The following is a 27,963-nucleotide window of genomic DNA, read 5'->3' as shown; positions in this document are numbered from 1 at the left end:
TATGGCTGATGTTTCTTTTGATTATAAAACAGTCTATATTTAAAAACATGTCATCAACAGAGCAGGATTATTTGTAACTTCTGAACACAGCTGCAAACATTTATCAAATAGTTTCATTTGTTCTTTCCAAGCTGGTTTGGTCACAGACCAATACTCTCCAGAAACTGTTCATGGACAGTCACAGCAGAACTCCACACTTCTCAGTTCCCACACTGCATGGAAAGCCAAGTCTCTCTGCTTTCACTTGCACCACACTTAGGTGTCAGCAAGGGAACTCTTGGTCTCCACATACTCAAGTGCTGCTCTTTTAACAGCCAGGACACTCTGTTCTGTACCAAATTTCTTCTCATAATCCAGGTAGCGTTTGAAGAAGAATTTCATCTTCTTTGGTGCCAAGCTCAGGTGTATGACCCTCTCAAAGATGTCTCTGCAAGAAACCAAAGTGATTCAAATCATGTTTGTGACAGCACTCAATATAAGCCCTGTACCATATCTTTTAACAAAGAGCAGAAAGTCTGGGGAAACATTCAGAGGAAATTGATGCTAACTGCTGGTGCTGGAAGAAAGAGATTCCTGACAATTGGCCAAAATCTCTAAGTAGAAGCCTTCTACTTGCTTGGAGAACACTGAGGCTGCTGGTCAACTTAAACAAAGATCCAGAAATGACATCGGACCATGGATTCATTAAGTGGATGTGGAAAATTACTTTCTTTTTTTCACCTCTCAGGAAAATAAATGGAAAAAATGTTTTTCCATTTTTATGTTACAAAGATTGATTATTCAAGATTGATCTCACTCTTCAGATACAAGGCAATCCCTGCAGAGGGACAGATGAACCTCAGTGCAAGGCCTCTAATTTCTGTCACGCAGGCCACAACTTACAAATCAGTTCCCCTCCGCCCTATGGAACTTTTTGGAGTCTCCTCAGTCCCAGCAAGAATAAGCACTTCCACACACCCCAGTTTTGTGTGAAAAAAAAAAAAAAAAAAAAAAAAAAAAAATCCCTTTTGCTGTGCTGTGGGAAGCCCTATACAACCCCACATTGCAGGGTACCTCTGCTCTTTTCAGGTGTGTTCTGCCCCTTCCCAGCCTGCTGCACCACAACTCACCGGATTTCCTTCTGGCTGCCATGCTTGATCATGATGTCCATGTAGATGGACCAAATGTCTGTCCTCTTGGGATAGCTGCTGAGGGTGCTCTCAAAGAGGGCCTTGGCATGTTCTGTGTCCCCAGAATGGAACTCCAGCTGTGCAAACCTTGAAATGACATCCACATCTGGGAAAAGTAATGACATGTTAGGGTATCACAGCAACTCTCTTCCACTTGATCAAAGAGGAGTGAGAATTGCACAGAACAGAGGCAGGCACAGAGAGCACCATCTCTAACCAGAGACATAAGATTCTGTTGTAAAGAGGTTCTGGACTAAGGTGGGATCAAAGTGGGAGACAGAAGGGTCACTTCCCATTTCAGCTCTCTGCGGAAAAGGAAGGTTTATTTTTATATTCATAATGTATCATGCAGCATCCATGGGCAGCCCCAGAAACCTGAGCTTAGACCGAGTGAACTTTTCTAGAGGGCTGTAAAACTCAAAGCTGCCTTTGATTTGGGTGTTTTGTTTTTGTGCACCATAGCAAATTCTATTTGGTGCCTTTAGCAGAGGTGCATTTAGCAGTGACATCCAGCTTGAAAGTTCCCCTCCCTGAGAATCAGCTGGCTGCACTTTCCACTTATTACAAATGCTGTCACAGGAAGAGATATCAGAGAGCAGCCCATCCCCTGCCTACATTAAGGTCCACACTAAGGCTGGGGCAGAGAGCTTACGTTCTTTTGTGGGCAGAGCTTTGAGAGCACGCTCCAGAAGCCTGTGAGTAGCCTCAGCCTGGCCTTGCTTCAGGAGGAAAGAGGCGTATTTCAGCCACACGGATTTCTCCTGACGAAAACGCTTCAGCATTGTGTGGTACAATTCTTCTGCTTGCTGGAAGGACAGAGCTGGGTTAGATCACACATTCATAACAAAGCCTTGTAGGTTTAGGACTTTTATTCTTAGGCTGCATGTCTCTGAACACCTATGACATAAAAGCAAGCATCAACACATCCTTGCCCACTGTCAATCACAACCATTAACTCCAGTTAAGAACAGGACAGGCCCAACATCTGACAGCTGGAAGCTTACACAGCCAGCACTTGCAGTTTACTGGCATGCCTGAATGGGATACATGCCAGGGATCTGCTTGCACTGTCTTACCTTGTGCTTCTCAGAACTGGCATAGATGTCACACAGATGCTGGAAGACTTTCAGAGGCTCATTGTATTGAACTGCTCTCTCAAAGACCTTCATCAGTGTCTCCTCAGTACCATACATGTTCTCCAAGTTCAGCAGAGCTACCCAGACATTCAGCTTCTCCTGTTCTTCCCTTAAAGCAGATGTCAAAAAAAAATATTCAGCCTTTTGCCAGTCTTCACCAGGTTTTTGCAAACTAACCTACACAGACTCACTGACTTGTAGCATCCCTCCAGGACAAGAAACAGGACATACTGCTCCTTGAAACACCATTTTTGAAATAGAGCACAGCAGTTGATTCACACTACAGTCTTTATCATTGTTGTTTGTAATTAAAAACCAGAAGGTTGAGTCAAGAAATCACAATGTACTTAACCATGCAGTAGAGATGATTTAAGGTACAGCCCTACGGCAAAAACAACAGGAGTTTCACCATTTGTTTCATGTTTTGATTCAAGGACATCACTGACACCTCTTCCAAATGCTTCTGACTGCCCAGAAGAATGTCTGTGCATTCAGTGACACCTTCAGGAGCTCCTGAGCTCATGACCTGCAGCAGGTCAGCGGTGGTGATTCAGGCCAGCTGACAGTTGCTACCATTTAATCCTTCTGAGCTCACTAAAACAGACTCTGTCACTCCACACACACAGACTCACACTGATACTACCAGTGTTCTGCCACCATAACTACCCATCATAATTTATTCTTTGGGGCGTAGAGAAGCAGAGCTCCATTATTACCTGAAACTGATTGTTTTAAGTGCTCTCTCTGCCACAGCTCTGGCCTTCTCAATCTCTGTAGCCTGGAGGTGGAAAGCCATGTACTGCAGCCAGAGAATGGAGCTGTTGGGACTGCCCAGCACCAGGCGGTCGAAGTCGTCTGCGGACTGGGGCTGCCGGCTCGGGTCCATGAGAGCCGCCTCTACTTTGCAAAGCTCCTTCTCCTTCTTCTGCTTCTCCAGCTCCTTCTCCTTCTTTGTTCGTTTCTTCAGCTGAAAGAGCAAAACAGGAGGACTGAGGAAGGGCAGGTACTTCATGGGGGAATAGGCAGGTCCAGCTAAAGCATAGCCAGACCTCAGTATGTCCAAGGCTAAGCTGTTTCCAAAGGAAGAGATGAGGCCAACTGTTTAAAAGAGGATAAAAATGATAAACACCTCCCACTCCTTCTTACACAGCTCACACCTCAAAGAAGAACAGCACTACATGAAATTCCTTTTTCTTAAATGAAATTCATTGAGGGACCAAATAGTTTGCTAGTCTGGCACCCCAGCAGCAGGATCCACACTTTGCCCTTCCTTCTCATTCTTCCATGTTTGCCCTCCAGGCCAGTACTCACTATCACCTTCCTTCACTCTGTAAAAATCTGACACAGTTTCTCCCCAAGAACAACAGGGGTGTGTTACTGGATCACTAGGGTGACTCAGGTCTAAATTTGGAACTCACAGTGCCATAGTTCTCTGCCTTGTTACCTTGGGCAATAAAGCATCAGACATGTATTGCCTTTACAGAGGTGAGTTTTGAGGGACACGGGAAATCCTGAAGAGCAAACATGAAAAGAGTTCATGAGCTTGAGTCTGATTTTGCTCAATTGCTCTCACTAGAAAACCCTTCTAAAGGTTACAGCATAAAAGAAGATTCTTTTTTGGTGCTTTTTGGTGTTTTGCTAAATAAGAGGACTATAACTTGAAAGGTTTTTCATCTCCAGGTTTTTCTGTGAATTTACAACACTCAGGAAAGTAAGAAACAGAGCTGACATTTAATAAAAAAAGTTTTGTGTTAATGAAAATATTTGTTTGACTCAAAATACTTATTTTTTTAACATGTCAACATGAGAAAATCTGTTTTTCATGCAACCATGCTAAAATTGGGCCTTTTCTCCTCTGCTTCAGAGGTACCTGCTACTGAAGTCAGTGATCAAAATAGCTGAACAAGTCCTGTGTCAGCTGCCAAAGATGCTCCCTTGGGTTAAAAGGCTTTGCTACAGGGCAGACAGACATGCAAATACCAAACTATCAAATTACAGCTACTGTGTGGTGTCTCCTGTGCAGACAATACAATTACACAGTACCTTGGACTGCACATCCTCCTCCTCCTCGCTCTCTGAGCTCTCTTCCTTCTGATCCAGCACAGGTATATCCATTGCATTGTCTTCATCCCAGGTGAAGCCCATGGAAACTTGCAGCCTGGGAGCTTCACCAGGCTTCCTTACCTATTTGGAGGAAGACAGAAAATGCCCTGGGTTTTAATTTCAAGTGTTTTAACTGGGATCAGACAACTGCTCTTTGCTTGTGGCATCTCTCCATATTCAGTACTATTGACTTCTTGTACTTGCAAACAGCCCATCAGCAAAAACATTAACTCTGTGACCCAGCTTTGCTATAATTTATATTCCATCCACTTCAAGCCATTTTCAGATGACACAAACACCAGCCTGTGTCACTCCTATCTGCAGCAGTAATACTTCTTCTCTTAAAGTCAAACTGACACATATCAATAGGACTAGAAGGTCATTTCAGGCTCACGTTTTCCTCCAAACCTCTCACCGTAGATTTCTTTTTAGCTGCCTCTTCCTCCTGGTCATCCTCTTCCTCCTCACGGTAATACACCTCAATTCCACTGTCATTTTCATCTGCTGGGCAGATCTTCCTCTTCTTTGGCTTTGCCTCCTGCAACAAGTGGAAATGAGTGGATGATCGAGGGCAACAACTGTGACAATCTTAAAGGCAATTCTGATCACAAAGTAAAGAGCCAGGCAGCAGAGAGAGAGAGGGCAGTACCCTGGCACAACATCCCCCACTACTCTCTCAGCTAACAAACAGTGGAGAATAAAGCCACACTCATCTACATGAGGTTCAAAGACCAAAGGGACAGGAAACACAACTGGGCTGTTATCTTAGCTAGCTCCCACCCAAAAGGAATAGTTTTTCATCTCTGTACTCTCCAATGCAATTTAATCTTTTTTTTCCTAGTCTGTATAATTTCTCAGCCTTATCCTTCTGGGATGAGACTGGGATCTTCCCAGTCACTTCAGTATTTGAACCAACAAAGTCCTTTAGCATATTCTGTGCAAGCACACCCATACCTGACCACTTTCATCATTTCCTCTTCTCCTTTTTTTCTTCAGCTTAGGCTCTTCTCTTTTTTTCTCATCATCTGCCTCTTGTTTCTCCTCCTCTGCTCCATATTGTGGTAGGCCTAGGGATTCAGGCAAGACACTTGGCATCCCAGTATCCTCAGGCAGGAGAGAGAGCTCAATACGTTTTTCTTTTCTATTTACCCTGTGGTGCATCGCCAGGAGTAGCAGGACAGAATAAGAAAAATAAGAAATATTTAAAATAAGAAAATAAGAAGAATAAGAAGAAAAAAATCAGAGCATTTACAATGACTGCAAGGATCTGAACTTCTTTCAAATCTTCCTCTCTTTTATCCCCCCTCTTTCCATCCTCTCCTCTTTTCTAATTCATAGTTCCTTTTAAAGAACATTGGACCTACCCAAGTACTTTGGCAGTGAGCAGTTTTCCTTCAGGCAGGTACTTTTCATATAAGGAATGTTTCTGTACAAAGTATGGGGAAACATTCTGGAACAGGATTCGGCCCAGGAGAGAAGTGGACAATCTGAGAAGAGGAAGAAAACAAAAATAAGTATTCTACAGCAGGAGGAAAGAAAAATAAAGTGCATTTGTGGCACCATCAGTTCTGTAAAGTGTCTCACTAACTTTCCCTACTTTAATTTCACAGGCTCAACACAGTATCCATGACATTTTGATTCCCACAAATAATTCATTTTGCAAGCTCACGTTATGCCAGAGACCATCCCCAAACAAGAATCCACAATTGTACACTCAAAATAAGTTCTCCAAGACTCATCACTTGCCAGAATAACTTTCTCAGGTTACTCACCCAAAGAATACACCTGATGGAGTGATTGATTTGACATAGCCTCTCACCAGCTGGCCTTTTTTAACATCCTTAATATTTGTTATTTCAATATCCTCCACTTTGCTGTTTATCTTTGGATTTAGCCTAAAAGAAAAGAGAGGTTAGAAGTTAAAGCACTCATCTGAATAATTCACATTCTGCTCTGGATAGCAGAAAACACATCAGTATTAACAACAGCTAGTACTCTCTGGAAACCATATTGGATCAGAGGCACCCTTCAGTTTATTGAAAAGTACTAATGGACTACCTGCATCTCTGCCAAGCTCTACCTAGCATTAGGGAACATACATGCTGCTGCAAACAGAGCCAAACACATCAGCCTGGTTTTCTCCACACTAAGAAAATGAGGAGAGCAAAATGCTGTCTGAAATTTTGCACAGCATTTGCTTGGTGTTTTCCCCACTTATTTCTAAGATACTTAATTCGACACTTTTGTTCCATAAGGAAGACAAAGCAAAAGGCTCAGTTTTAAGAGACATTTTGGGCTAAGTTTATTACCTAATCAAAACTGTTAAAATGCAGCTGAACATTGAAACGTAACATGCTTGTATTGCAAATTCAGTGGTAGAACTTTCTTCCCAAATAAGCAAACAAAAAAGATAAGGCAGGCCTAGAAACTGTGACAAACAGAAATTAAATCTGAATCCACTTGAGCAGCTTTATGTTAAGTGTCAGACCCTTCAGTGTTTGCTGATTCACAGGAAAAATTCTTTCTGAAGTAGGAACAAGTATCACCCCTTACAAAAATGCATTTCTCGTTCTTTTAACACTTCTCACTGATCTTCCAAAACAAATCACAAGTGTATCTCATGATCATTTTTTTCACTAGTAGGAGATCAACAGACTACAGGGATGACACATACCGGGATTGCCGGAGAGACAACTGGATTTTACCGTTCTCATTGGACAGGATGTAGCACCTGCATGGCAGAGGGGGAGAAAACAGAAAGCTTTTTTACATGCTAAAATAAGCCACAGGTGGAAAATAAATATTCGCAGTAGCAGAAAAAGAAACACTCTTTTCCTTTAAGCACCTAACACAAACCAGCATGACACAATAGTTCAGAAAACTAGAAAAAGGACTTTTGAAACATGTCTACTTGATTTCCTCAGTCTCTACTGCCAGTACAAAAGAGTTAAAGATTGTTACACCTGAAATCACTTGGCCTGTTGCACTCTCCAACATTCCCAAAAAGTATGTGAAGCAGGGAAATGCAACTGCTTGTGCAAATGTAAAAACAACTCAATCACCAAACAGCCCACAGAACCACCACAAAGCTGGGATACCTGGCTACCCTTAGCCCCATCAGCACCTTGGCTAACATAGTTACTCTCAGAAAGACAGTCCATGAAGGCAGCTGAAAAGGGGCTTCTTCATAAATGAAAAATACAAGACTTTCACCCAAACATCTACAAGGAAAGTCAGCATCACTTCTTAGCCCCAGACTGACCGTACAGTCTGGCACTACCTCAAGGCAGTGAAAAGCCTGTCACCAAAGGATCATATTTCTAAGCCTTGCAGCTTGAAGGAACAAGGAAGACAATTACTGACCTGACAATCTTGCCAACCTTGAAGCTCCCCAGAGGATCCTCTGTGTAAGTATCATTCAGGTGAAAGAGGCTGACTTTGCCAGCCTTCCCACCTGGCAGTGCAATGGTCAAGCCAACATGTGGAGTCACCTTTGTTACCATGCCTACAGAGATGGTATCCTGCTCCAGTGACTGAATTCCTGGAAAAGGTGGAGGGAAAGGGCTTCATAATACTTCAAAATATGAAGCAAGAGGTAGTAAGTTAGTAGCTAATTTTAGTTGCCTAGTCACATATCAAACCCACAAGCTTTTGGTAATGTGCAGTCTATGCAATCTCTGTTTGCAGCCATGTTTGCCTTGGTAGCCCAGACAAGTGCAACCCTTAGTTGCACAATTTCAATATCCAGAGTAACTGACAAAAATTGATAAATATACCACCTCCCCTCTGAGATTAGAAGGGACTATGTTCAGAAGGCTTAGAGAAGGGCTTCAGTCTGAGACACAAGGAAAGTGATTCTTTATTCTAGAGGTCTGACCTCGCTTGTCCTAGCTGCTGCTACATCTAGGTCAGGGTCCCAGGGGTTAGTTCTGTTCTACAGAGAGGCACAGCTTGGCTCTGGAGTGGAACATCTTCACCTGAGGGGTCAATGCAGGCCCAACTCTGAGTAAAGTATCACATGTGGTGGGGTCCTGCTGTTAAGGCTCCACAATACCTGTGAGTGACAAGCAGAGGCATGTTTCGGTGGCATCTGTTCCAGTCACTGTAGCTGATATTGCCTGGCCACTTTTAAAGCTCTTTTCTGGATGTTTTAAGACCTGAAATAAAAGACATGTTTACACTTATTTCCAGAAAGGAAGCTTTGCATAATTCTGATAGTATTTCCCCTATGAACCTTGACACTTCCTATAAACATCTTTGATGTGCAGTTGACTGATAGCTCAGCACTGCTTCAGTGACTCTGCTCTCCTGAGCTGAACTAGCTGCAGGCACAGTACTTGCTTGTCAGCAAGGGGCAGCAATGCCTAAAGGGCAGAGCACTGGGTTATGAGTTCACATGGACGTCAGAAATGTCTGCAGCCATTACTTGTGGCCAAGCATATGGGAAAAAAAAAGTGTGTGTAGCTCACCAGTAACAGCCTCCTTACCTTGGTGTTCAGAGACAGCAGCAGGTGAGGAACTCTTCCTCGGATGTCAGGGGCAACTTCTACCTCCAGCCAGTTTTTGAGCATGTTATACTAAAAAGACAACAAATAACCAGAGAAGACAGCATGAGACCTTGGGGGAAAGAAAAACCTTCCCTGGCAGAAATTTTTCACTAATTTTTAAGGCTTAAAAGAACTAGTCCAGCCTTGGCTTCTGCACCAAGCAAGAGTGGTGGTTTGGATTCTGTTCTTAGAAGCACAACACTGCTGTGGTTCACAGGCAAGTGCACACAGGGGATCAGCAGTGACTGTACTTTTTGCTGATGGCATACTCCAAGGCCTTTTTACTAGAGCCTGCTGGCAACAAACAGGCATGTCAAAGAGGACAAGTCAGCCTGACTCCACCAAGTACCGAAAATTTTTGTTTCCTTCCTCTACCTTCCCTGTAAGAAGGGCACTGCAGTTGCCACAGGCCACTCTCACAGTTAATGAGGACCACAGTCTTCAATATTTAGGTCTGAGCTAAGGCCCTCTGAGGTCACACCCACTTGCTGCCTCCCCCAGCACACTTCCTAAGAAGACTCTGAGCACACCTTCTTTACAAAACAGGTGACTGTCTGTCCAACATCGTAGAGTCCAAGTTTCTTGAGGGAACCTTCTTCTTTAAGGTTCAGCATTGCTGTGAATTCCCCTTCTTTTTCACTGTTTGCAAAAGAATAAAGAGGACATCGGTACAACAGCTTTGGTCCTAAAGATGAAGATGGAAGTTAGAAACCCAGGGGGATGTGGTGAGCTGGTACTACTGTGACAATGTCTTTCACCCCTCCCCAGCTGCATTTTTTCTGCCAGGAATTAATTCTTCCCTGATCATAACAAGAAATCTTTCTGACAGAAACAGACACGAGAGAGTCCAGATTGGCAGAACCTGAAGCCAAAAGGACATTCAAATGAAATCATGTGCTAGGAGAGCACTCTGATATTTAACACAGCTATAGGACAAGAAAGAGTAAGAGGCCTTGCCTCACTGCATACACATGGAGGTCCTTGCTCACAGCCAGCTCCTTCATGAATGAGAGGTTCAAGGGATGGGACATCCAAGGATACAAGGTCTGTAAAGCATGTGCAGACAGCAGAGAGGCCAACACTTACCTTGGTCGAATGCTGAGCTCTGGAATGGATTGTGTGAAGTGTGGATGGGTGATTGGCAGGCACCTAAAAAGAAGAGGAAAAGGATCAAAGTTTCTCCTGATCTCCCCAGGCCCCAGTCACCCACATTTAATGCCTCTGCACTAGCAAAAAAAAACCCTAGGTGCAAGCCCTCCAAAACTGTAAGAGCCTTCCAATTCCAGTTCTTCTTATCACTTTTGCAGTAGCAATTTAGGTAACCAAAATACCCCAGCAAATTTAGTCCTTGGGGCCTGTATTTAAGGTTTCAACTGGTTCTTAAGAGTTTAGACATCTTTTTTTCTTGCAATCTACACTCAAGATAAATGCAGTGACACAAGTAGAAAGCTAATTTACTGAAAGCTGGATCTGGGATAGAATATTATAGCAGATTTCCTCAGGCCTCAACTACTCCAGCAAAGGCAGCTGTAACAGCATCTGTGGACAGAGGTCCTAGATGACCTGAATTGAAACACAAACTGTTTCATCCTTTGCATTCCTCCAGAAGCAAAAGCATGTACATGTTTTCCCACCTGTGAGTATTCACATCTCTGCCTCCAATGACTCGAGCAGTCACTTTCTGTCCAGCTTTCAGAGTAGAAGTTGGAAAAGAGCCTATGGGCACTTCATCCAGGATCCGGGATGCATGGATTGAACCTGTCAGCTTGTCATCAATAGCAACAGTGACGTGGGTGGGTTTGATGGATTTGACGGTACCGGTAACAACATCCCCCGGGGACAGCGAGTGTTTCAGAGCAGGAAGCATCTCCTCCAGTGCTGTCTCTGACTCGTTCCGCACCCTCACAAAAACATTCTTCTTGGCTGGGCCCTGTACTGCTAACAAGACCCCGTGCTTGTTCTCCTTCACTGCTTTTAAGGTGGCAGAGATTGTCTGTCCCACCCTGAGTTTCTCCGAGTCGAAGCGGAAGGTGTCGTTGAGGTGGCAGGCGATGGGCACGGCTGCCAGCTGGCCTGTTTCCGGCAGAGACGCGACGGCAAAGTGCTCTGTGATGTGCTGCACCACCACAGAGTGCTGCGAGTTCTCTCGGAGCCGCTAGACAGAAATGGACAGACAGAGTGACTTCTCCTGCTGAGATCTGGATTCCCTCCTCTACCTCCCACAGCTCTAAAAGAAGAAACAGCCACCCTTGAAATTTATTAATCAGCTACAGTCTTCCAGACAAGCAGAAGCACACAAACCCAAAAATGGAACATATACTCACTTGCTTGGGCCTTTGCTTTAACAGTTCTTCCCGAAGAGAAACAAACACTTCAGATGTGAGGGCATCCACGTGAAGAATCAATGCCTTCCTTTTCTCACCACGAGCAATATTTTTGCCTAGAAATGAGAACAAGATTATATCCTGATGACAATGAAGAATTCTGAGCAACTGTGATAGAGTTACATGACAAACATGAAATGTTTAATTCCTGAAGACCAAAGACTGCTTAATTACTATTGTATCTGAACCAAACTAGTACCAAACTGAAGACACAACTCTTAAATAATAAAGACAAGGCTGACTAAAAACAAGGTCAAGATAATATAAAAAAGATTTTCCCAACATTTGCACAAAACTATCATCAGTCTATCTGTTGCTAAGGAAAAGAAAAAATAAACTCTTCTGACACAGAAGTGCTGGGGTTATTACTTCTGCTGAAGTTAGAGGTTTATCTTGCTTTCTCTGGTCTATTCATTACTTCAGCAAATATATGTTTGGTTTTGCACAGTATGACACTTTTCTTTAATTTTTTAATTGGAAAATTACGGCCCTGTTTTAAAATCATTGATTTTTCAAGAAAAGTTGACAGCAATTTCAGATAGAGCATACTCCAAGGAATACCTTTCTAAAGGAAGAAGAAAAAAACCCAACAAAGCTGGAGCTTGTATTCCTACTTGTCTCTATACAGTATGGTTCAACTAAGGATCTCTGAGCACAAACTAGATGCCCAAAATATGAGACAAAATTAACAGAGACATAGGGAGGTTTATATCATATTTTCTGAATCACACAAATGGGTCAGCAAGACATTGGGAAACTTAACTACTCTTCAAGGCCATCCCTATTCTAACCAGACTTCTCCCTATTAGTTCCTCATCAGCAGAATCCATTTTAGGAGAGGTTTCAGAGTGCAAGACTGAAAACTAACACAAGCAAAGGAAAGACACTCACCTCCCAAATGGTAGCGGGTGGCAGTTACAGTCAAGCCTGTGACAGAGCTGCCACTGAACAGTGCTGAGCCATCCTCCCTCACATCCTGCACGACCAGATGCACCCTCTTCCCAGGCACCAACTCACAAATGCTGGGCTCTCCTAAATAAAGGGAAGAAAAAGCGGGAATTCAGTTTTACTTACGTTGTTTCTTCACAATACCAAGACAAGCCTTCACATTTATTCAATGGTACATGAAGTATTAATCTATCTTCATAAGGGAAAACAAAGCCTAGGCTCATGTATCTGTAGAACTACAAAGTAAATTCTAAGAGTTAATCAAAGCAGAAACCCTTTTGTGACATTAAGGACCTAATAATTTTAGAGAGAGTATTTTCCCATCTTATACGAACACTGGCACCCAGCGTTGCATTTGGAAAAACGTGAAAGCAAAACAGATGAACACTGGAAGTACAAAACAGACCTGTCACTTCACAATTACAGAAAACAAACATTAAAAAGTACTGGATATAGGAAGAATCTAAAAGAACAAAGTCAGAATTTGATAAAAACACTAGAAAAACAGCATGTGAGAAAACCCCTGCTGGAGGACCTAGGTGGGTCCTGTAGGTAAATCTATTTGAACAAAGTCACCCTCATATGAGTACTGTGCTTGGGTTATGACAAGCACTTGACCCAAAATCAATGCAAGAGGCTTAGGAGACTTCAATGAAAAGAGTAATTTCTTTGGCTTGTTCCAGCTGTACTTACAAAAAGCCTCTTGTCAATGGCAGACACTGCACACACATCCTTTTTCTAATAAGCTACTTTGGGAAGTGAAGTCTTTGCTTAAACTGAACTTTCTTTCACTTAAATGTTATTCTTTTCTTTTTCCTCTAGAGCACCTTTTTTTTTGACCTGAAACCCTTTAGAAGAACATTACAATCTTTACCTCTTTTCAGCAAGTCCCTGATTTCTTTCAGCTCCTTGAAGTACTGATTCAGGAGGCCAAAGCTCTCTGCAGCAGAATCTCCTGAGCTGCACTCAGACACCTTCAGATTGAGGAGCACGCGCTGCTTCTCCTCATCAATGCTCATCACCTTTGCAATCACAGTCTGTCCCACCACAAAGTGGTCCTTGGTGTCTGTCACAAACTTGTCACTCATGCTCTGTGCAAAGGAAACAGAGAGCGAGGTTACTGAGCACAGCTGATAGTGATCAACCACCCACAGAGCTGTTCAGCAGCGTTTGAGTTACGACTTCATGTAAATGCATAAGAGAAATTAATGAAGACTAAGAAAAACCCATCAATTAAAATTAATTACTGAGATCACATGAAATCCTTGTTGAAGCTTAAGCTCACTTGAATGAAGTGCTTCATTTAATTCTGGAAGTAATTTAAAAGGCAAACCTAAACCCTTTTACCCTGCAGCAGGAAGCTGTGCAAATGCAGGGCCTGGAGTCCAGTTGCTCCCTCCTTGTTACTGTACCTTTGCCAGAACTATGTTTCAAGCAGCCTGATCACACACATGCTGCTTACTGAAGTGGAGGCATTGCTTACCACTTTGGGTGCCAGTCCTGTCACACCAAAAGGGAACTCCACAAACACTCCAAAAGGCATCACATTCCTCACATAACCAGTCAACAGCATCCCAGGCTGGATTTCAGAGAAGCTTCTTACAACTTGCTCCTCCTGTATAGCAGAAATCACTGCAGACTTTCTACTCAAGATCTGAACAACCAGTTAAGAAAAATGGGAAAAGGTGAATGAAAGCAGCACGATGCCAAGTAAATCTTTCAGTGCTGCTAACCATTGGGCTAAAGCACTTGCTGCAAGTTAGAGAGTACAGGAGTGCTAAATGCTGTAATTCCAATTTCTATCTTGGTTTTCCTACACAAAAATTTAGCAACTCACGTCTCTTAAACTGCTCAGCATTAAAGATACATCCTTCACAGTAGCAGAAATATCAACTTCCTAACAATTCAGTTCAGATTTTTGATATCAAAACAGCAATTTTTTCTTAAGGTTGTGATAGGTTTAACAGCCCAGAAGCTGGTTGGGAAAACAAGTCAGCTAACAACCTACTTCTGAAGAGATTCCAGCCCCAGCTGAGCCTCACTTCTAGAGCAAGTTATAATTCCTCTTTAAAGTATCATTAGCATGACAGGCACTTCCACCTCACACTAGCTACAGTATTCTTATGTTTGTTGCAGATTCTCTGGAATGCTGAGAGACACCTCCTTCCCCACACTTTGTTTGCCTGGTTGAGGTGGCAAAGGATACAATGTGCTCTCCCTTGTCACTTAGATACATAACTCTGGGCAGGACATCTCCCTCTTGAAGACAGTGCCACAGGAGCTTGGAGGTAGCAGCAAAGTCAGAGAGGTGCAGCATGGGGATCCAGGCTACCACATTGTCTTCATCTTCTAAGATGGAAACTTCTAACCCATTATCTTTCTTCTTCAAGATTTTCACATCAACTATCTGAAAAGAGAACAAGTACAGTGATATAAAATTCCAAGTGTTTTTGAACTCATCTCTTTTGATGCACAGGGGATGAGATGTGATGTGCTGCAGGGAATCTGATGTTGCCTCCCAGGTATACATGAAAAACTCTCACATCAACAGGGCTGAGCTAAGAAGCATGCCAACACTGCAGGTAAAATAAAAACTAATTCTCAGCTCCCAGAGAAATAAGGAGCTGGAACCATTCTCTTGGTTGTGACTTTTCATTTGAAGGATGAAGGGAGTAATTTCATCAAGACTAGAACTGTCCTGTTCCTGCATTAGGAATATCTGCAGGGAGTTGGAAACTGTTTACTGCAAAAACACAGAAACATTTCAAAACATTTCTCTAAAGCTTTTCTTTTCCAGGGAGCAAAAGCAGCTGATTTTGGAGCAAGAAAATCAGCATCATCCAGAAAATAAAAAAAGAGGATCCCATCTTAGGAGTAGGAGCACTAACTGGTACCTCCAGAGGGACTCTCCTGGGAGTCCTTTATCCTGACCTCTGAAAACTGAGATACCATTTTTGATCCAGGTCAACCACACAGTAAAAAATGTACATTTAATGCTAGTTCCTGATCACTGTAAGCTTTCTCAAAGCAAAGTTGTTCAAAGTGATACTAAATCATATGGAAAATGAGTAGGAAAAGGCTAAAAGGAATCAGCCACTAAATTCAACACCTCTCCTATTTGGTACTTCATTTCCTGTTTCTCCTTTGGAGTACATTTCCATTTGTCCTCAGGGCCAGGTTTGCTTGATAATCTGAAGGACAACAAGAGTCTTTCCTGCTGAGGCTCACATTTTAAGACCATTACTTTAAGAACCTGCAGGAAAAAAAAAAATATAAAACACAAGTTAAGTTCAGCTGACCCTCCTCAGTTTGCTACCACCTACAAAAGAAGACAGGGACATACATACATAGTACACTTTTCTCTCACACCTGAGGATAGCAGACCAGTGGCTAGAACTTAACAGGTTCAACCACTGACAAATGTCTTTCTGATCACACAGAGGGAAATAGAAGTACATAATCATTAAATGATCTTGTGAAAGATTGTACCAGGTCTGTGGCAGAGTTGAGAATAAAATCCAGATCTCCAGATCTGCAGTCAGAAATTCTGACTAGAAAATCACCTTTCTCCTAAGCCAACCAAAAAATAATGGGATTAAAGAAAGGCACCAGAAAAAATAAGAAGAGGGCTGAGATCTCTGTAACTTTGCCCACAACAAGAACCAGAACTGTGAATAACACAGTTCCTAAAGTGCCTGTAATTTGAAACCAACAGGATAACCAGAGTAACACTCAATCAGAAAACATCATCTTTATGATTCTGTAGTAAGAGTTTTTAACTTCTTTAGGAAAAACAGCAGCCTTGAACTCCAGACTTCTACTGAGAATCAAGTCACACGACCGTGTTCTCCTGCAGAACAGAGAGAACCTAGAAAGGCAAGTCAGACATACCCAAAGAAGAGCTGCCCTTTTAACAGCCTACCCTGTTTAAATGGAGCACAACTAATAAAGTGAAAGGACATAAACATCTCCTGGTGTATCTGGTTCCTCAGGAAAATCCACATTGGAGCCAACTGCAGACTTCTCTTTCACATTAAAACACGTGGCACAGCAGAGGTACATTAATTACCTGGCCTTCATAGAAGACTTTATCTGGACAAGATATGGGTTCTGAGCCCAGCTCATTCTTGGGTACCAGACCTTTGACATCATTGTAGAACTTCACAATGCAGCCAAATTCCCTTGCACACACTACAAAGCCATGTGTGATCAGGCCTGGCTTTGCATCTTCGTAATTTGAGAGGACTGGAAGTTTTGACTGGACGAGACTTTTCTTTAGAGTAAGAATCAGCTTCTTTCCTCCAGGATTGCACTCGAGCACCTACAAGAATGGAGTACAGAGGTCTGTCCTTGCCTGATCAATTCAGCTGCTACATACTCAGAAGAGAAGAGTGCAAAGCAGCTGAAGACCCTGTTTGGCAGCTCTCACCCGACACTTGACTTCATCTCCTATGTTGAACTTCTTCTCAGGCTGCTTCAGAATCACATCAGAGAGATGGAGGGATGGCACAAGTCCTCTAATCCCATCAGCCACTTTCACCTGCATCCCAATGGGTTTTAGAGAGAGCACTTTGCCCTAAAACCCAAAACAGGGGAAAAATTGGTAAATTCAGCCCGAAAAGCAGACTGTGGTCAGGTAGGAAACAGTCAAGACACTACAACACCTACTATCACCAAATCTAATCACATTCAAAAAATTAGTAATCTTAGATCAAACTACATTCCACCCAACTAATCTGACCCATTAACTTTTATATACTTCATAAGGTTGTTGTACAGCTTCTTTTAAGCATAGACTACTTCTGCAAAATCTCTATTGATGCCAGCAAACTAGAATTGTTTCCAGAGACATATTCAATACAGCCATGACTCAGACATAAAAATCATGAGTAAGTACCTTTCTTCCCATCAGCTCACTGTGATTGTTCAACCATGAACTTTTACTTTGACTGCATGACTGCAAGGCAAGTTTTCATTTCTTTTGCTTGTCTTTCTAAAAATGTACTTATGGCAACAAATAAATGACTGACCACAGATAAAATTTGCCTTTGCCACATCATGAATAAAAACATGAACAAAATGGGAAGAGTATTGCATTCCAATAATCAAGTCCTGCAAGAGAAGGTTTTTCTCATTTTCATCTCACTAGTCTGGATCAAAAGTTGGACACACATATTAGGCAGAAGGAGTGCACATTGGCAAGATCACTGTTATAAAGTATAACATGCTCAGGTCCTCCAGAAGCTCACCTGCACCACATCACCTGTGTGGATATCCTGGTACTGCAGAAACCGTGCTTCAATAATCTGGCTAGAGAAGAGACACAAAGAGAGCAGTCAGTCATCTTGAAGGAAACCCAGGATATGACAAGACAGTCCCATTCTCTGACTTGTCCCAAATATCCATTATTCCACACATTCCCCAGTGTTCTACAACTCCAGAGCTGTGTTTTACTCCAACTGACCAATCTCCCAAAACAGCTCTTAGGATATAAGGTTCAGGGGGGTTCACCAGGCTCCATTCCAGGTGTCAGTCAAACAGTTATGGCCTCATGAAAGGAGAACCCATTATCTACTTTGCTTAAAGCCACAAAGTTGGAAGTACTAAGAGGGACAATATAATACAAATGAGCTGCAAGATCAAGGCTTGATTTCGTGCTGAGACATGGTCTTCTGATACAATCATGGCAGAACTAATTTAGCCTCCTTCTGCCTCAGTTCACCAACGATACTGGTGGTGTCCCAGTTCCACAGAGTATGGGGAATATGTGCAGGATGCCCAGACAAGCTGATGTGCCACAACATAGATACAAGTCAAAAACCCCACATGGGAAGTTCCAGTTCAGCAAAGTAGTGTAATTTTCCACTCCCAAACACTCTAATTCTTCAACCAGTTTTCTGGAAGAGTCTGTCATACTCACTTCTTCAGAGATACAATACACATCTCATCCATGAGGCTGTAGTCAATGATCCGACATTTATGTTTGCAACCTTCCTTAAATGCCCCAGATTTAAAGGATTTTCTGGTTTTTGAAAGATGTTTCAACTAGAAAAAAAAGAAATTAAAAGTGAGTGTTTGGAAAGTGAAAGCACTGATATGGGCCTTAGGTTGAAGTGCCAGCATCTGACAAATCTGTTCCTCTAACATTCTCTTTGTGCAGGTTTCATCAGCTCTTCCACAACAACCCTCCTACATTTAAATTCAAACAAGAGGATGTATCATTTAACAAACATCTCACATGCTATCTTAACTTTATTGTATTGTCTCACAAAGAGGATAAAGGCAAAAAATAAAACCCTCTCCCAGCCGCCTTTCCCAGCAGGCTAAGATAGATAGGGAGGACTTGCCTCCCTGGCACTTACCCGTGCAAATGCCAGAGTGCCATCATCAAGCTCAAAGATGGCCCCAAACTGTTTGTAGAAGGCTTTCATGGTGGCCTCCTCCAGCACGGCCCCCATGCGCTGCCCGGGGAGCTGCCGTGGGGCTCCTCCGGCATGCAGGAAGGGCGGGCGCAGCGTGAGCCGCACCGCCCGCGACGTGGGGTGTACAGACAGCACACAGGCCTTCACCTGGAACAAAGAGTGCTCACTGAACAAAAGAGGAAAAGGCACCTCACTCATGCTCATGGACATTCTGCTTGGCACCTGAACTCTCTGTCCACACGAAGCATTTTCCAGTATTGCTACTAAGACATCACTCGCTTCTAACAGCCTCACCAAGGAGGGATTTTTGCTTTTGTCTGTTTTTATGGACTAGGCTGGTATCAATGCAGGGCACCAGCACTGATATTCAATCCTCAAGCTATGATTGATCAACCCTCTCAACCCTCCAGCTATGATTTATCAACCTAGTCACAAAACAACTAATAATGCCCCTAGAAAAAAAGGACACAAATGAGCCCTCATTCTAACATCTCTCATAATCTTCCTCCTACTCATTAACCTTCAAGGGCTGCTACCCTACACATTTACCCCAACCACCCAGCTATCTATAAACTTAGCCCTAAACTTCCCTCTATGACTAGCCACTCTCCTGACAGGACTGCGAAAACAACCCTCCGCCTCACTAGGCCACCTCCTGCCAGAAGTCATGTTTCTATCCCTTGCAAATCTCCAGGCTTCCCAAATAAGTCTTCCAGGAATGGCTTTGTTCTTTACAGCTTTAAAGCAGCCACAATAGTAATTCAAGTAAAAGATATGAAAGAAGCTATCAGCCTTAAGATTGCAGAGATAATTCCACAGAACTGTTGGAGAAGGTAAGAGATGTTGTAAGCAAAATAACAACTCCATCCTCCACCCTCCTTACCACTTGATCTGGAGAATAGCTCATGGATTTCTCTGGGTCCATGTGCATGAAATCCACAATGCCAGTGAAGTAAGACAGAAAAGTCAGTTTCAACCCAAGTGGGGCCACCTAGGAAGGGGAATGAAAAGATGCCAAAAAAATTTCCACACTCAGTTTTCATGCAGCACAGAGAGCAATTCACACATTTCAAAAAATAGCACTGTTAATCAACAAGCATATCACAAGAGACAGAAAAACTGCTAACAATTCTGCTTTGCACAGTCTGTTGAAAAAACCTCTGTTTCTTTGATAATGCTGTGTGTACTCTGAAGACTACTGCAATTCTTCTGAATACTTTAGCAGTAAAGGCCAGAAAACACAAAATGAATCCTGTTCTGCTTCAAGCTCCATCAGCAGCTTCAGTGTGAAGCCTTTATACTCAGGGCATCACAACCAGAACTGAGATCAGACCTCAGATGAGCAAGTTATAATTCCTCTTTAAAGTATCATTAGCATGACAGGCACTTCCACTTCATACTAGCTACAGTATTCTTATGTTTGTTGCAGTAGAGGGAAGTGTCTAGCAGATTATGTTTGCTACTGCTAAGTAATTGAGACCAACCAGAAATTTTCCAGGGCATAAACTCTCATCTCTGCTACACCTGTCTCCTGCCTTCAACAATGCTCAAAAGACCAACCCAACAAAAGAAACCCAAACCAGAGCTTACCTTCTGCACTCGAGCCTTCACCACCAGCCCTGGCAATAAATTAGAGAGTGCCCAGTTCTGTCGCTCTGTGGCAATGGATGCAGCCACCTCCGATCGATCGATGGACAAACAGACCACCCTGCCCTCATTCTTCACTTCCACAACCAGGCAGTTCAGGCTCTGGCCTATTTTCAAGTCAGGCCCTACAAAGATAAGTCACAGCATAAAACCTCTAGCAGGAGCACTCAGTATTTCCTCCCACTCTTTCCAAAGCTTTTACAGAGTTCCGTCTCAATCTATGTGAAGTTTACTGCAGCAGGGCTTGGAACACAGTCTATCAGATCATGGGCTGAAACACAAAGGCTTGTTGCAGACCAGCCACAAAACTGCTGTTTGCAGCAACCAGACCCAATCCCACCAAGGTGCACTAAACCACAGATAGAATAGACTTTAATCCCTATCATTCTCCACCTCCATTTTAACCCATCAGATCCTGCTGAACTACTTCTTACCCTTCTTGGCTGCTTTGATGTAATTTTTGGCTTTCTGATGAGGCAGGAAAGCATGAGTTCCAGTGACACCAATATCTATGAGGTAGCCATGGTCTTCCACACTCAACACAGAACCAGAGAGCAGCTGTTGGGAAGAAAGCACTGCAACTCAGTAATGTAATGAAACAGCTGGGTCTCCAAAGAATGAACATATGGTAAGAGATTCACCACCCAAGTACTCCCTTGTTTCATATGGACAGAGAACTGAACTTTTCAGAGCAAGAACACTACATTCTTTCTTATTACACAGCTCACCTAGCAGTGAGGACTTAACTCTATCTTTATCTAGCTATACACATAAGGAGCTCACAAACTAGTAGGAAAATAATTGTGATGCTCAAAAATAGCAGATGCATACAATTATACAGCTGAAAACACAAAACAAACAACCAAGCACCTCTGCAAGCCATGCTATATATTACTCTCTGAAAAATTAACAAAGAAACCTACTCAGAAAGAAATCATTAAATAACTTGGCCATATTGAAACAGAATAAAGTGAATTAATTTCATGAATGACAATCTGGAGACAAGAACTAAACCCACCCTCTCCTCACAGGTCATTTCCATGGCAGGAGCAGCTCCACATTCTGCTCTGATCCCATGTAGGACAAACTGAAATGCAAGAGCCCAGAGAGGCTTTGACAGACCCAGAAAACTTACCATGCCTACTGCTAGTGCTGTAGAGTTCAGGCCCTTGTTGACCTTCTTGGGGTCAATTGATAACTTGACACTGCGGCGTCCATCGTCACTTTTCTCAATGCTGGTCACGATGCACCTGACCAGTGTCCCTGGAGAAAATAGGTCTGGGAGGGAATTCAACTCCTGCCCAGCAACATGATCAACAGAGAAACATACAATTTTTACAATATTAAGTAACATAAGGCTAGAATTTGTTATTGAAGCAGATTTTGAAAACAAAATCCCGTAAGAAAGTCCTGTTTCTCTGTCAACACTTCAGGAACAGGCAGGAAATGCCACAAACACCAGAATCTCAATAGAGAGGCAGGGATGACACTATGTCATGTCAGTAAGGCTGAGAGGCTTTGCTTAAAAACACTGTGTGGGCTGGAGTCAGGAGACTGCAGCTGAGGAAACATCTACAGAGCCAATAGTGACCCTAAGCCAGCCTTTCCCTTCAGCAGGGAAAAACACCACCAGCAAAGGGGTCGTGCTAATCCCACATTCCCACACCTTGGGAAAACTTGGGCACTGCTGACACCAGAGAGACAGAGTAACTGATTATTTAATTTTATTTTTTTCTAGCAGTCAGCTGTTACCAAGAAACTGCAAACTTTGCTTGGAAAATCCAGTTCCAAACCAAGGTTAGTCAATACCAGGCTCCTAAGCAAGACCTCAGGGTTGGTTCTGAGGTACTCACAACACCCTGTAGCTCCAAGCACAAATCACAGCCCCAGTCCCAGGTCTCACCTCCAGGACTTCTCCCTGGGCCACCTGCTTGGTGAGCAGGTTGCTGTAGGCATCGCTGATCTGCGTGACTGGCACAAATCCAGAGAGGCCGTTGGGCAAACTGATGGTGAGCTCGTAGTGACTGACCTCTTTGATACAGCCAAGGAGCAGCATCCCCTCACTGAGTGCCTGGGAGAGCAGAGAAAATAGCATACTACGGGTATCTTGGCAAGTCAGTCATAACAGGGGAATAAGATGTTAAGTTTTGTACTGGATGACAGATGTATTTCGCAGTTTAGGAAGGAAAAACATGCCATTTTTGTGTAGCCCAAAAAAGAGAGGCACACAAAATCAAACATTTATGCACCAACCTCAATTGTGAGTGGTCCAATATTCATAACATTTTCTTTAACAGCAGCTTTAACAGTTTTGTCTGCCTTGAACCTTTTCTGCTTTTCTTGGTCCTTCTGGCTCCTTTTTCTTTTCTGAGATTTTTCTTCATGTTGAACCTAAAGCAGATTACAAGCACAGAAGGTTAAAAAATAAAAGTGGATAAAGAAACAAACTTTGCACTACGGCAGAACTCTGCTGCCATGAATAAAATACTGATTTGGACAAAAAAAGAGAACCATCTTGTTAACTGTTGTCTGTCTAAGTGCAAGTCTTCCAAAGTATCTACTTTGGGCTGAGGCTGATAATTTATAACACTGAATCGAGGCTGATAATTTATAAAGCTGAATCTTGGGAACAGAAAAGAGTGGTGCAAGAGATCTGCAGCACACTCTACCAACAGAAAGACCAACTTAGCCTGCATTCAGTAACACCAGGCTCACCAAGCAGCACCTTGGGATAAGATGCTTGTGGAAAGTTTAAAAGCTACAGCCTGATCAATAATTTTGACTAAACTTTCTCAGTCATCAAATTCAAGAAGTAACAAGTATTAGGGATCTTTCAGAGATCAGGAGGATGGTGGATGTCAGCAGACATCTATTTTTGGGAGTCCCTTCTATAGTATACTGTAGAAGTAACAGGTAGAGAGGGCTGCAGTCAAATTCTGACAGTAGAAGAGCTCTGAGAAGTTAACCAAGAGCATGCAAACAACATACATCAAACAAATTGTCCCGCTCTAACTTTGGCTTGGGTGTTTTTCCCTCTGCAGGTTTCTTCTGGATGCCCCCTCGAGGAAAGTTTTCTTCCATGGATGCCATGATTGCGCTGCTCTGGGACAAATGACAAAGCAGAAATGAAACATAGAGTTATTGTGCTTGTTCCTCACAAATACTAAGGTGACATAAGTGAACTACCCCCAAAATAAGAAAGACTTTGGATGGCCACTCTAGCTAGTCAGTGACAAATCAGAAACTCACATCCAAATGGATTTATTTAACACTTGACTACAATGAAGTGCTGCAATGGTCTATCTAAATATGCACATCCATAACACTTTTTACTACTGCACAGTTCCACTTAAGTATTACAGTAGTCATTTTTAAGGTACTTCAATACATCACATATATATTCATAAAACTGCTTTAACCATACATTGCCTAAACTAGTCTTTATTATATTCAGTGGCTGAATTTACCAGCTTCAGTCATCAAGCAGAAAGCTGTGAGCAAAACACTAGATAAGCTTGGCCTGCATTTTTACTTTTTGAACGCTACTTATAAATTAATAACTTATGATTAATATAACTTGCTACCTCTTTGTCTAAGCCACAAGTATATGTATATAAAATAGATGTTTAACTTTACTATTTCAATCAATAAACAACACCTTGCTTATTAGGCCACAATTCACTTGTTAGTACCACTAATAAATAATAATATATAAATAAATAAATAATAGTTGCTAGTACTATATTATTATTGCTTATGGCGTTTATACAAGTCCTTACACCATTGCTTATTATTAGCCAGCAGTACTTCTACAAAAAACAGCGCTGAACCCCTATGTTGTCAAACTTCAGGCGAGCTGTTAGACATACAAAACTTCTTTAAATGGAAAGCACATGATAAAGCCAAAGCCGTCAAGGCACGCTTCACCTCGGGGCTCGCACACACACACACCTCCCACGGCCGGCAACCGAACCGGCTCCGCTGGAGCGGGCAGGGCCGGCATCTTACCTGCCTGGGGCCGCTGCCAGGGGGAAGCTCGGGACGGGGACGGTTCCCGGGATCGTTCCCGGGATCGGGATGCGCACGGCAGCGAGAGGCGCACGCGGCGCCGGCCGGAAGCGGCACACAGGACTGAGGGCAAAGGGCGGCCGGACGTGGCGCAGAGGGGCCTCAGCGGGGAGGGGGCGGGGCCAGGCCGCGCCCCGGGGTCCGCAGCCAATCGGCGCGCCCGGGGGCTGCGCGCGTCGCCCGCGGCCGCCATCTTGTGGGAGGGCAGAGGCGAAGGGCAGAAGCGCGGCGGGGACGGCGGCGGCGGCGGCCTAGGTACTGAGGGCTTGGGTTCTGGTCCTGCCGGGGCGGACGGCGGCTCTCCATAGTGCCGATGCACTCTGCGACCTTCAGCTGCGGCGTGGTTCCCTCCGAGTCTCCGGCGCTGTCGCGTCCGTTTCCCGGCCCGACGCGAGCGTGGGGTCGCGGGTGTAGCCGGGCAAGGGCACTGGGCTCCTCCGGAAAACAGGACTCGTGTTTCCATGGGGTTCCTTCCCCTGCTCGGAAGGGCCCCTCGGCTCTTGTCCAGGCTTTTGCATCGGTCAGGCACGAGAAAAGATGACCTTGGCTTCTCAAGTCTTTGCCAACAGTGTGCGGCACGTTTAGAGGAGCTGTTTCATTAAGCGTTTTACCTATGGCACAGTCCGCTAACGCTTACCTGGTTATACACCAGAGATAACGCTGCTGGATTGGCTTAGATAAGAGCTAGGTGACACACAGGAGCTGTGCTAGTGACCGCAGCGCAGTTCCGTGTGTCTGCTGCAGGGGCACCGGGGCTGCAGCATCTGCCGGGCTGGGGATCTGCGTCGGGTGTGGGGTGCCCTTGGGGGCAGGCAGAAGATAAGCAACAAATGTTTGTCCTAAACATGACATCCTCTTCAGAACAATATATCTCTAAACATTAAAAAAACGCTCTGCTTTTATTGTTCAGTGAACCTTTTATTTCTTTATCTGCTCCCACCACCTGTTTTATATCTCAGGAAAAAATGCTCTGGATGTGTGTACTCCTTATGTATATTCACTACTTGTCAAATGTCCTGAAAGTAGATTTGGGAGCAGACAATGTAATTATGAAGCTCAGTGTAGAGATTAGTTTGATTTTCCTATTGATCCTGTCCTAGTGACATTAAATTAATTCCCTGTCCTGTCCTGTTTGTTAGGACAAGCAGCCATGGCTGGCCATGACTCGGGATCTCAACACCAGTTCACTGGATTTCAGAAGTACTTCAATTCCTATACCATCATAGGCAGGAGGAACGTATGTATTAAGTACATTGTTTTGTAGTCTTGTATAATGGCGTTTTCTAGGGCTTAGACTGAAACTAAATTTAACTTTTCTGTTTTCCAGTATGTAATAGCAACATACACAGGTGTTGCACTCCTTGTCTTGTATTTCAAGTTTAGGCCTAAGAAGCAAGCTCCTGCTGTGACAGATAAGTAAAAGGTAAGTGGCTGATGTTCCTCCAAAATGCTTCAGTGCCAGGTCAGGAAAGCAGTGACAAAAGATTAGTTGCCAATAATGCAGTGTAATGGGAGACAGAAACACAGGCTCATGGACTTCCTATTTACCATTTTAAACCTCAAATAATCTATAGCATTGACTTATTTGGGGGCATTCTGAATGAAGTGGGTTATTAAAGGGAGTGCAGAAAGGATGAGATACAGTGTTCTTGTTCTTCTGACATGGTAAATGGGACTAGGGATGGGATGTAGGGAGGAAGAGTAAGCAGGGAAGGAGGAACAGGAAGATGTTGCAGCAAGACACATCAAGCTTTGCCTACAAATATTACATGCCTCTGGGCTGCCCTTTTGCTGTAAAATAGGGATAACTTGCTTTGTAGGTTATGGAAATAATGAAGTAGTACTTAAGGACTTATTTCTTGACCGCATTAAAATTCAAAGTAGAGATTAATGCAGTCTGTTAAGACCTTCATTTGAACAGAGTACAGGAGCACCATATGATGGAACTGTGCATGTTGCACACATGACTATTCAAGGCCTGTGCAGAAGTGACTGGACTTCTATAGCAACAACCAAGTGTTCAAAATTTTGGGGTCACTTTCAAATAAAGAATTTTCACCAAAATGGCATTTTGGCAAAACCTATGGGCTGTCCTCATAGCCTGAGGAAAGGGGTATAAAACAATAATAAAATGTTGGTGTGTGTTAAGGGGACATCAGCCATTTCTTCCTGGGTGTGCTGAAATCTGGCTGCTTGTAGCTAAAATAGTTTGGGCTTGGGACAGGGGGATGCTCAGTTAACATCGTGCAAGAATTGCTATGTTTAACCTCTCTTCTCTTGGCAGGTTCCTGGCATGTCTGAACTTCCAATCTGTGTCAGTGTAATGCAGGCTGATGACCTGTTGTGGCTAATAAAATATAAATAATTACGTGTTTTATTGGAAATATGAAATGGTCCAAAAAAGCCAGAGTGTGGTACTTGTCATTTTTCCTTCTTTGTCAAAAATAGTTGCTTGTAGCAGAGATGGAGCATCTGATTGTGTCATTGCTGTTTTAACTCTGCTGCTGTTGTAACACAACCTAAGGAGTTCTGAGCACCAGGCAGTAACCCAGGAAGGACCTCAGGGCCATTACACTGCAAGGGCCTGGAGCTGATCCAAGCATCTCCACATGTCTGTGTCACAGCTCACATGGTTTGCAGCCATCTGGTTGCTCCCACTTTTTGCATTCCAGGCTAGTAGCTTACATGGAAACTGTGACATCTTCTGCCTCAGTTGTCTGTATTTTCCACAGATCCTCTTTGGTTTTTCTGGAAAACCTCTGAAAATAGCCTGACCCAGTTATGGTATTTGAGCTTTTTCTGTTACTGCTTTCTCTTGTGGAGGGAAGGAGGAAAATGTCTTAGCCTGGCAATGTTAAGCTCCTGTAACTCTCCACATTCATAAAGAGTGACCCAAATAGTCCAGTGATTACTTTTCCTGTCTCTTGTGAAAGGAAGTGCTCTACCACAGTTAGGTGTGTGCAGCCTCCTCCCTGCCCAACACTCAAATGTGTCTGTTGTATTCTCCACAGTGTCTTTCTATAGCTCAGTTAACACTTGGTACCTTCCTTAGATGTCACAGTCGTGCTGATGTGGGAATGTGCCAGCAGCAGGGGTTGAACCATGCTAAAGCTTGCAAATAGTTTACTTCCCAAACTGAGGGAGCAGGAGGTAGGAATGATTGCTAGAAAAATGGAAAAATTAATTACAAGGTTTTGATGCTCTCCCTACTTCATTTTTTCTTAAAGCCGTTTTTGTACATGCTGTGCCTGCTGAACAAATCTGGTCATCTTTCCCTCCTGAGTGTTTGCAGAGATGGCTTCAGCTGTATTTAATTCTCCCACTAAAGAATGGTGGCTATTAGAGTATAATAATGACAGGAGCTAGAATCTGTAGTCTTCCTTTAGAACAAGATTTTATATGGCCTGGCTACTCATCAACTTAAACTTTTCTGATTACTTTGTTTCTCTTAGCAGAGTTGTCACAGTTACAAACTGCTCTTGCTTCCATTCCAGCCATGAAGGGAAGTAAATATTTTCTTGTAACATATAGACACAAAC

General features: G+C 43.2%; 2 protein-coding genes across 4 annotated transcripts; one reads left to right on the top strand and one right to left on the bottom strand.

The window, feature by feature from the left end:
• Nucleotides 1-11: 11 nt before the first annotated feature.
• Nucleotides 12-24,516, bottom strand: PDCD11 (programmed cell death 11). 2 transcript variants are annotated; one of them, XM_071446312.1, is made up of 36 exons: nt 24,365-24,516; nt 23,345-23,458; nt 22,610-22,747; nt 22,260-22,427; nt 21,492-21,653; nt 20,791-20,914; nt 20,300-20,481; nt 19,593-19,700; nt 18,650-18,856; nt 18,208-18,332; nt 17,537-17,597; nt 16,717-16,863; nt 16,357-16,608; nt 15,397-15,540; nt 14,494-14,694; nt 13,771-13,941; nt 13,162-13,378; nt 12,231-12,371; nt 11,280-11,395; nt 10,590-11,110; nt 10,042-10,104; nt 9,486-9,594; nt 8,896-8,985; nt 8,463-8,565; nt 7,772-7,949; nt 7,083-7,139; nt 6,181-6,303; nt 5,773-5,895; nt 5,363-5,558; nt 4,824-4,946; nt 4,349-4,489; nt 3,022-3,272; nt 2,246-2,414; nt 1,822-1,975; nt 1,110-1,275; nt 12-427 (listed from the first exon to the last, which is right to left on the bottom strand). In XM_071446312.1, the coding sequence occupies exons 2-36, from the start codon at nt 23,444-23,446 to the stop codon at nt 256-258; spliced, it is 5,505 nt and encodes a 1,834-aa protein (XP_071302413.1). In that variant the 5' UTR covers nt 23,447-23,458; nt 24,365-24,516; the 3' UTR covers nt 12-255. The 2 variants fall into 2 exon arrangements, with proteins under 2 accessions (XP_071302413.1, XP_071302411.1); XM_071446310.1 differs by having other exon boundaries at nt 23,345-23,453; nt 24,365-24,511.
• A 12-nt stretch (nt 24,517-24,528) lies between these two features.
• On the top strand, nt 24,529-26,831 carry ATP5MK (ATP synthase membrane subunit k). Of its 2 annotated transcripts, none has more exons than XM_071446317.1 (4): nt 24,529-24,679; nt 25,564-25,661; nt 25,752-25,847; nt 26,709-26,831. In XM_071446317.1, the coding sequence occupies exons 2-3, from the start codon at nt 25,575-25,577 to the stop codon at nt 25,842-25,844; spliced, it is 180 nt and encodes a 59-aa protein (XP_071302418.1). In that variant the 5' UTR covers nt 24,529-24,679; nt 25,564-25,574; the 3' UTR covers nt 25,845-25,847; nt 26,709-26,831. The 2 variants fall into 2 exon arrangements, with proteins under 2 accessions (XP_071302418.1, XP_071302419.1); XM_071446318.1 differs by lacking the exon at nt 24,529-24,679 and adding an exon at nt 24,751-24,944.
• Nucleotides 26,832-27,963: the final 1,132 nt, after the last annotated feature.

This window comes from Agelaius tricolor, unplaced genomic scaffold (assembly GCF_023055355.1).
Source record: "Agelaius tricolor isolate 1412-34295 unplaced genomic scaffold, bAgeTri1.0.p SCAF_22, whole genome shotgun sequence".
Lineage (NCBI taxonomy): Eukaryota > Metazoa > Chordata > Aves > Passeriformes > Icteridae > Agelaius > Agelaius tricolor.
The sequence above is the reverse complement of the archived record's forward strand: the minus strand, read 5'-3'. Positions and strand labels throughout refer to the sequence as shown.

Excerpts from the sequence above, each read along its gene's own strand:
- PDCD11 (XM_071446312.1), bottom strand. The coding sequence starts at position 23,446 with ATGGCATCCATGGAAGAAAACTTTCCTCGAGGGGGCATCCAGAAGAAA. Across the intron at positions 22,748-23,344 it reads AGCGGGACAATTTGTTTGAT|GTTCAACATGAAGAAAAATC; the intron begins GTATGTTGTTTG and ends AATCTGCTTTAG. Across the intron at positions 4,490-4,823 it reads CAGCTAAAAAGAAATCTACG|GTAAGGAAGCCTGGTGAAGC; the intron begins GTGAGAGGTTTG and ends TCCTCCAAATAG.
- ATP5MK (XM_071446317.1), top strand. The coding sequence starts at position 25,575 with ATGGCTGGCCATGACTCGGGATCTCAACACCAGTTCACTGGATTTCAG. Across the intron at positions 25,662-25,751 it reads CCATCATAGGCAGGAGGAAC|TATGTAATAGCAACATACAC; the intron begins GTATGTATTAAG and ends TCTGTTTTCCAG.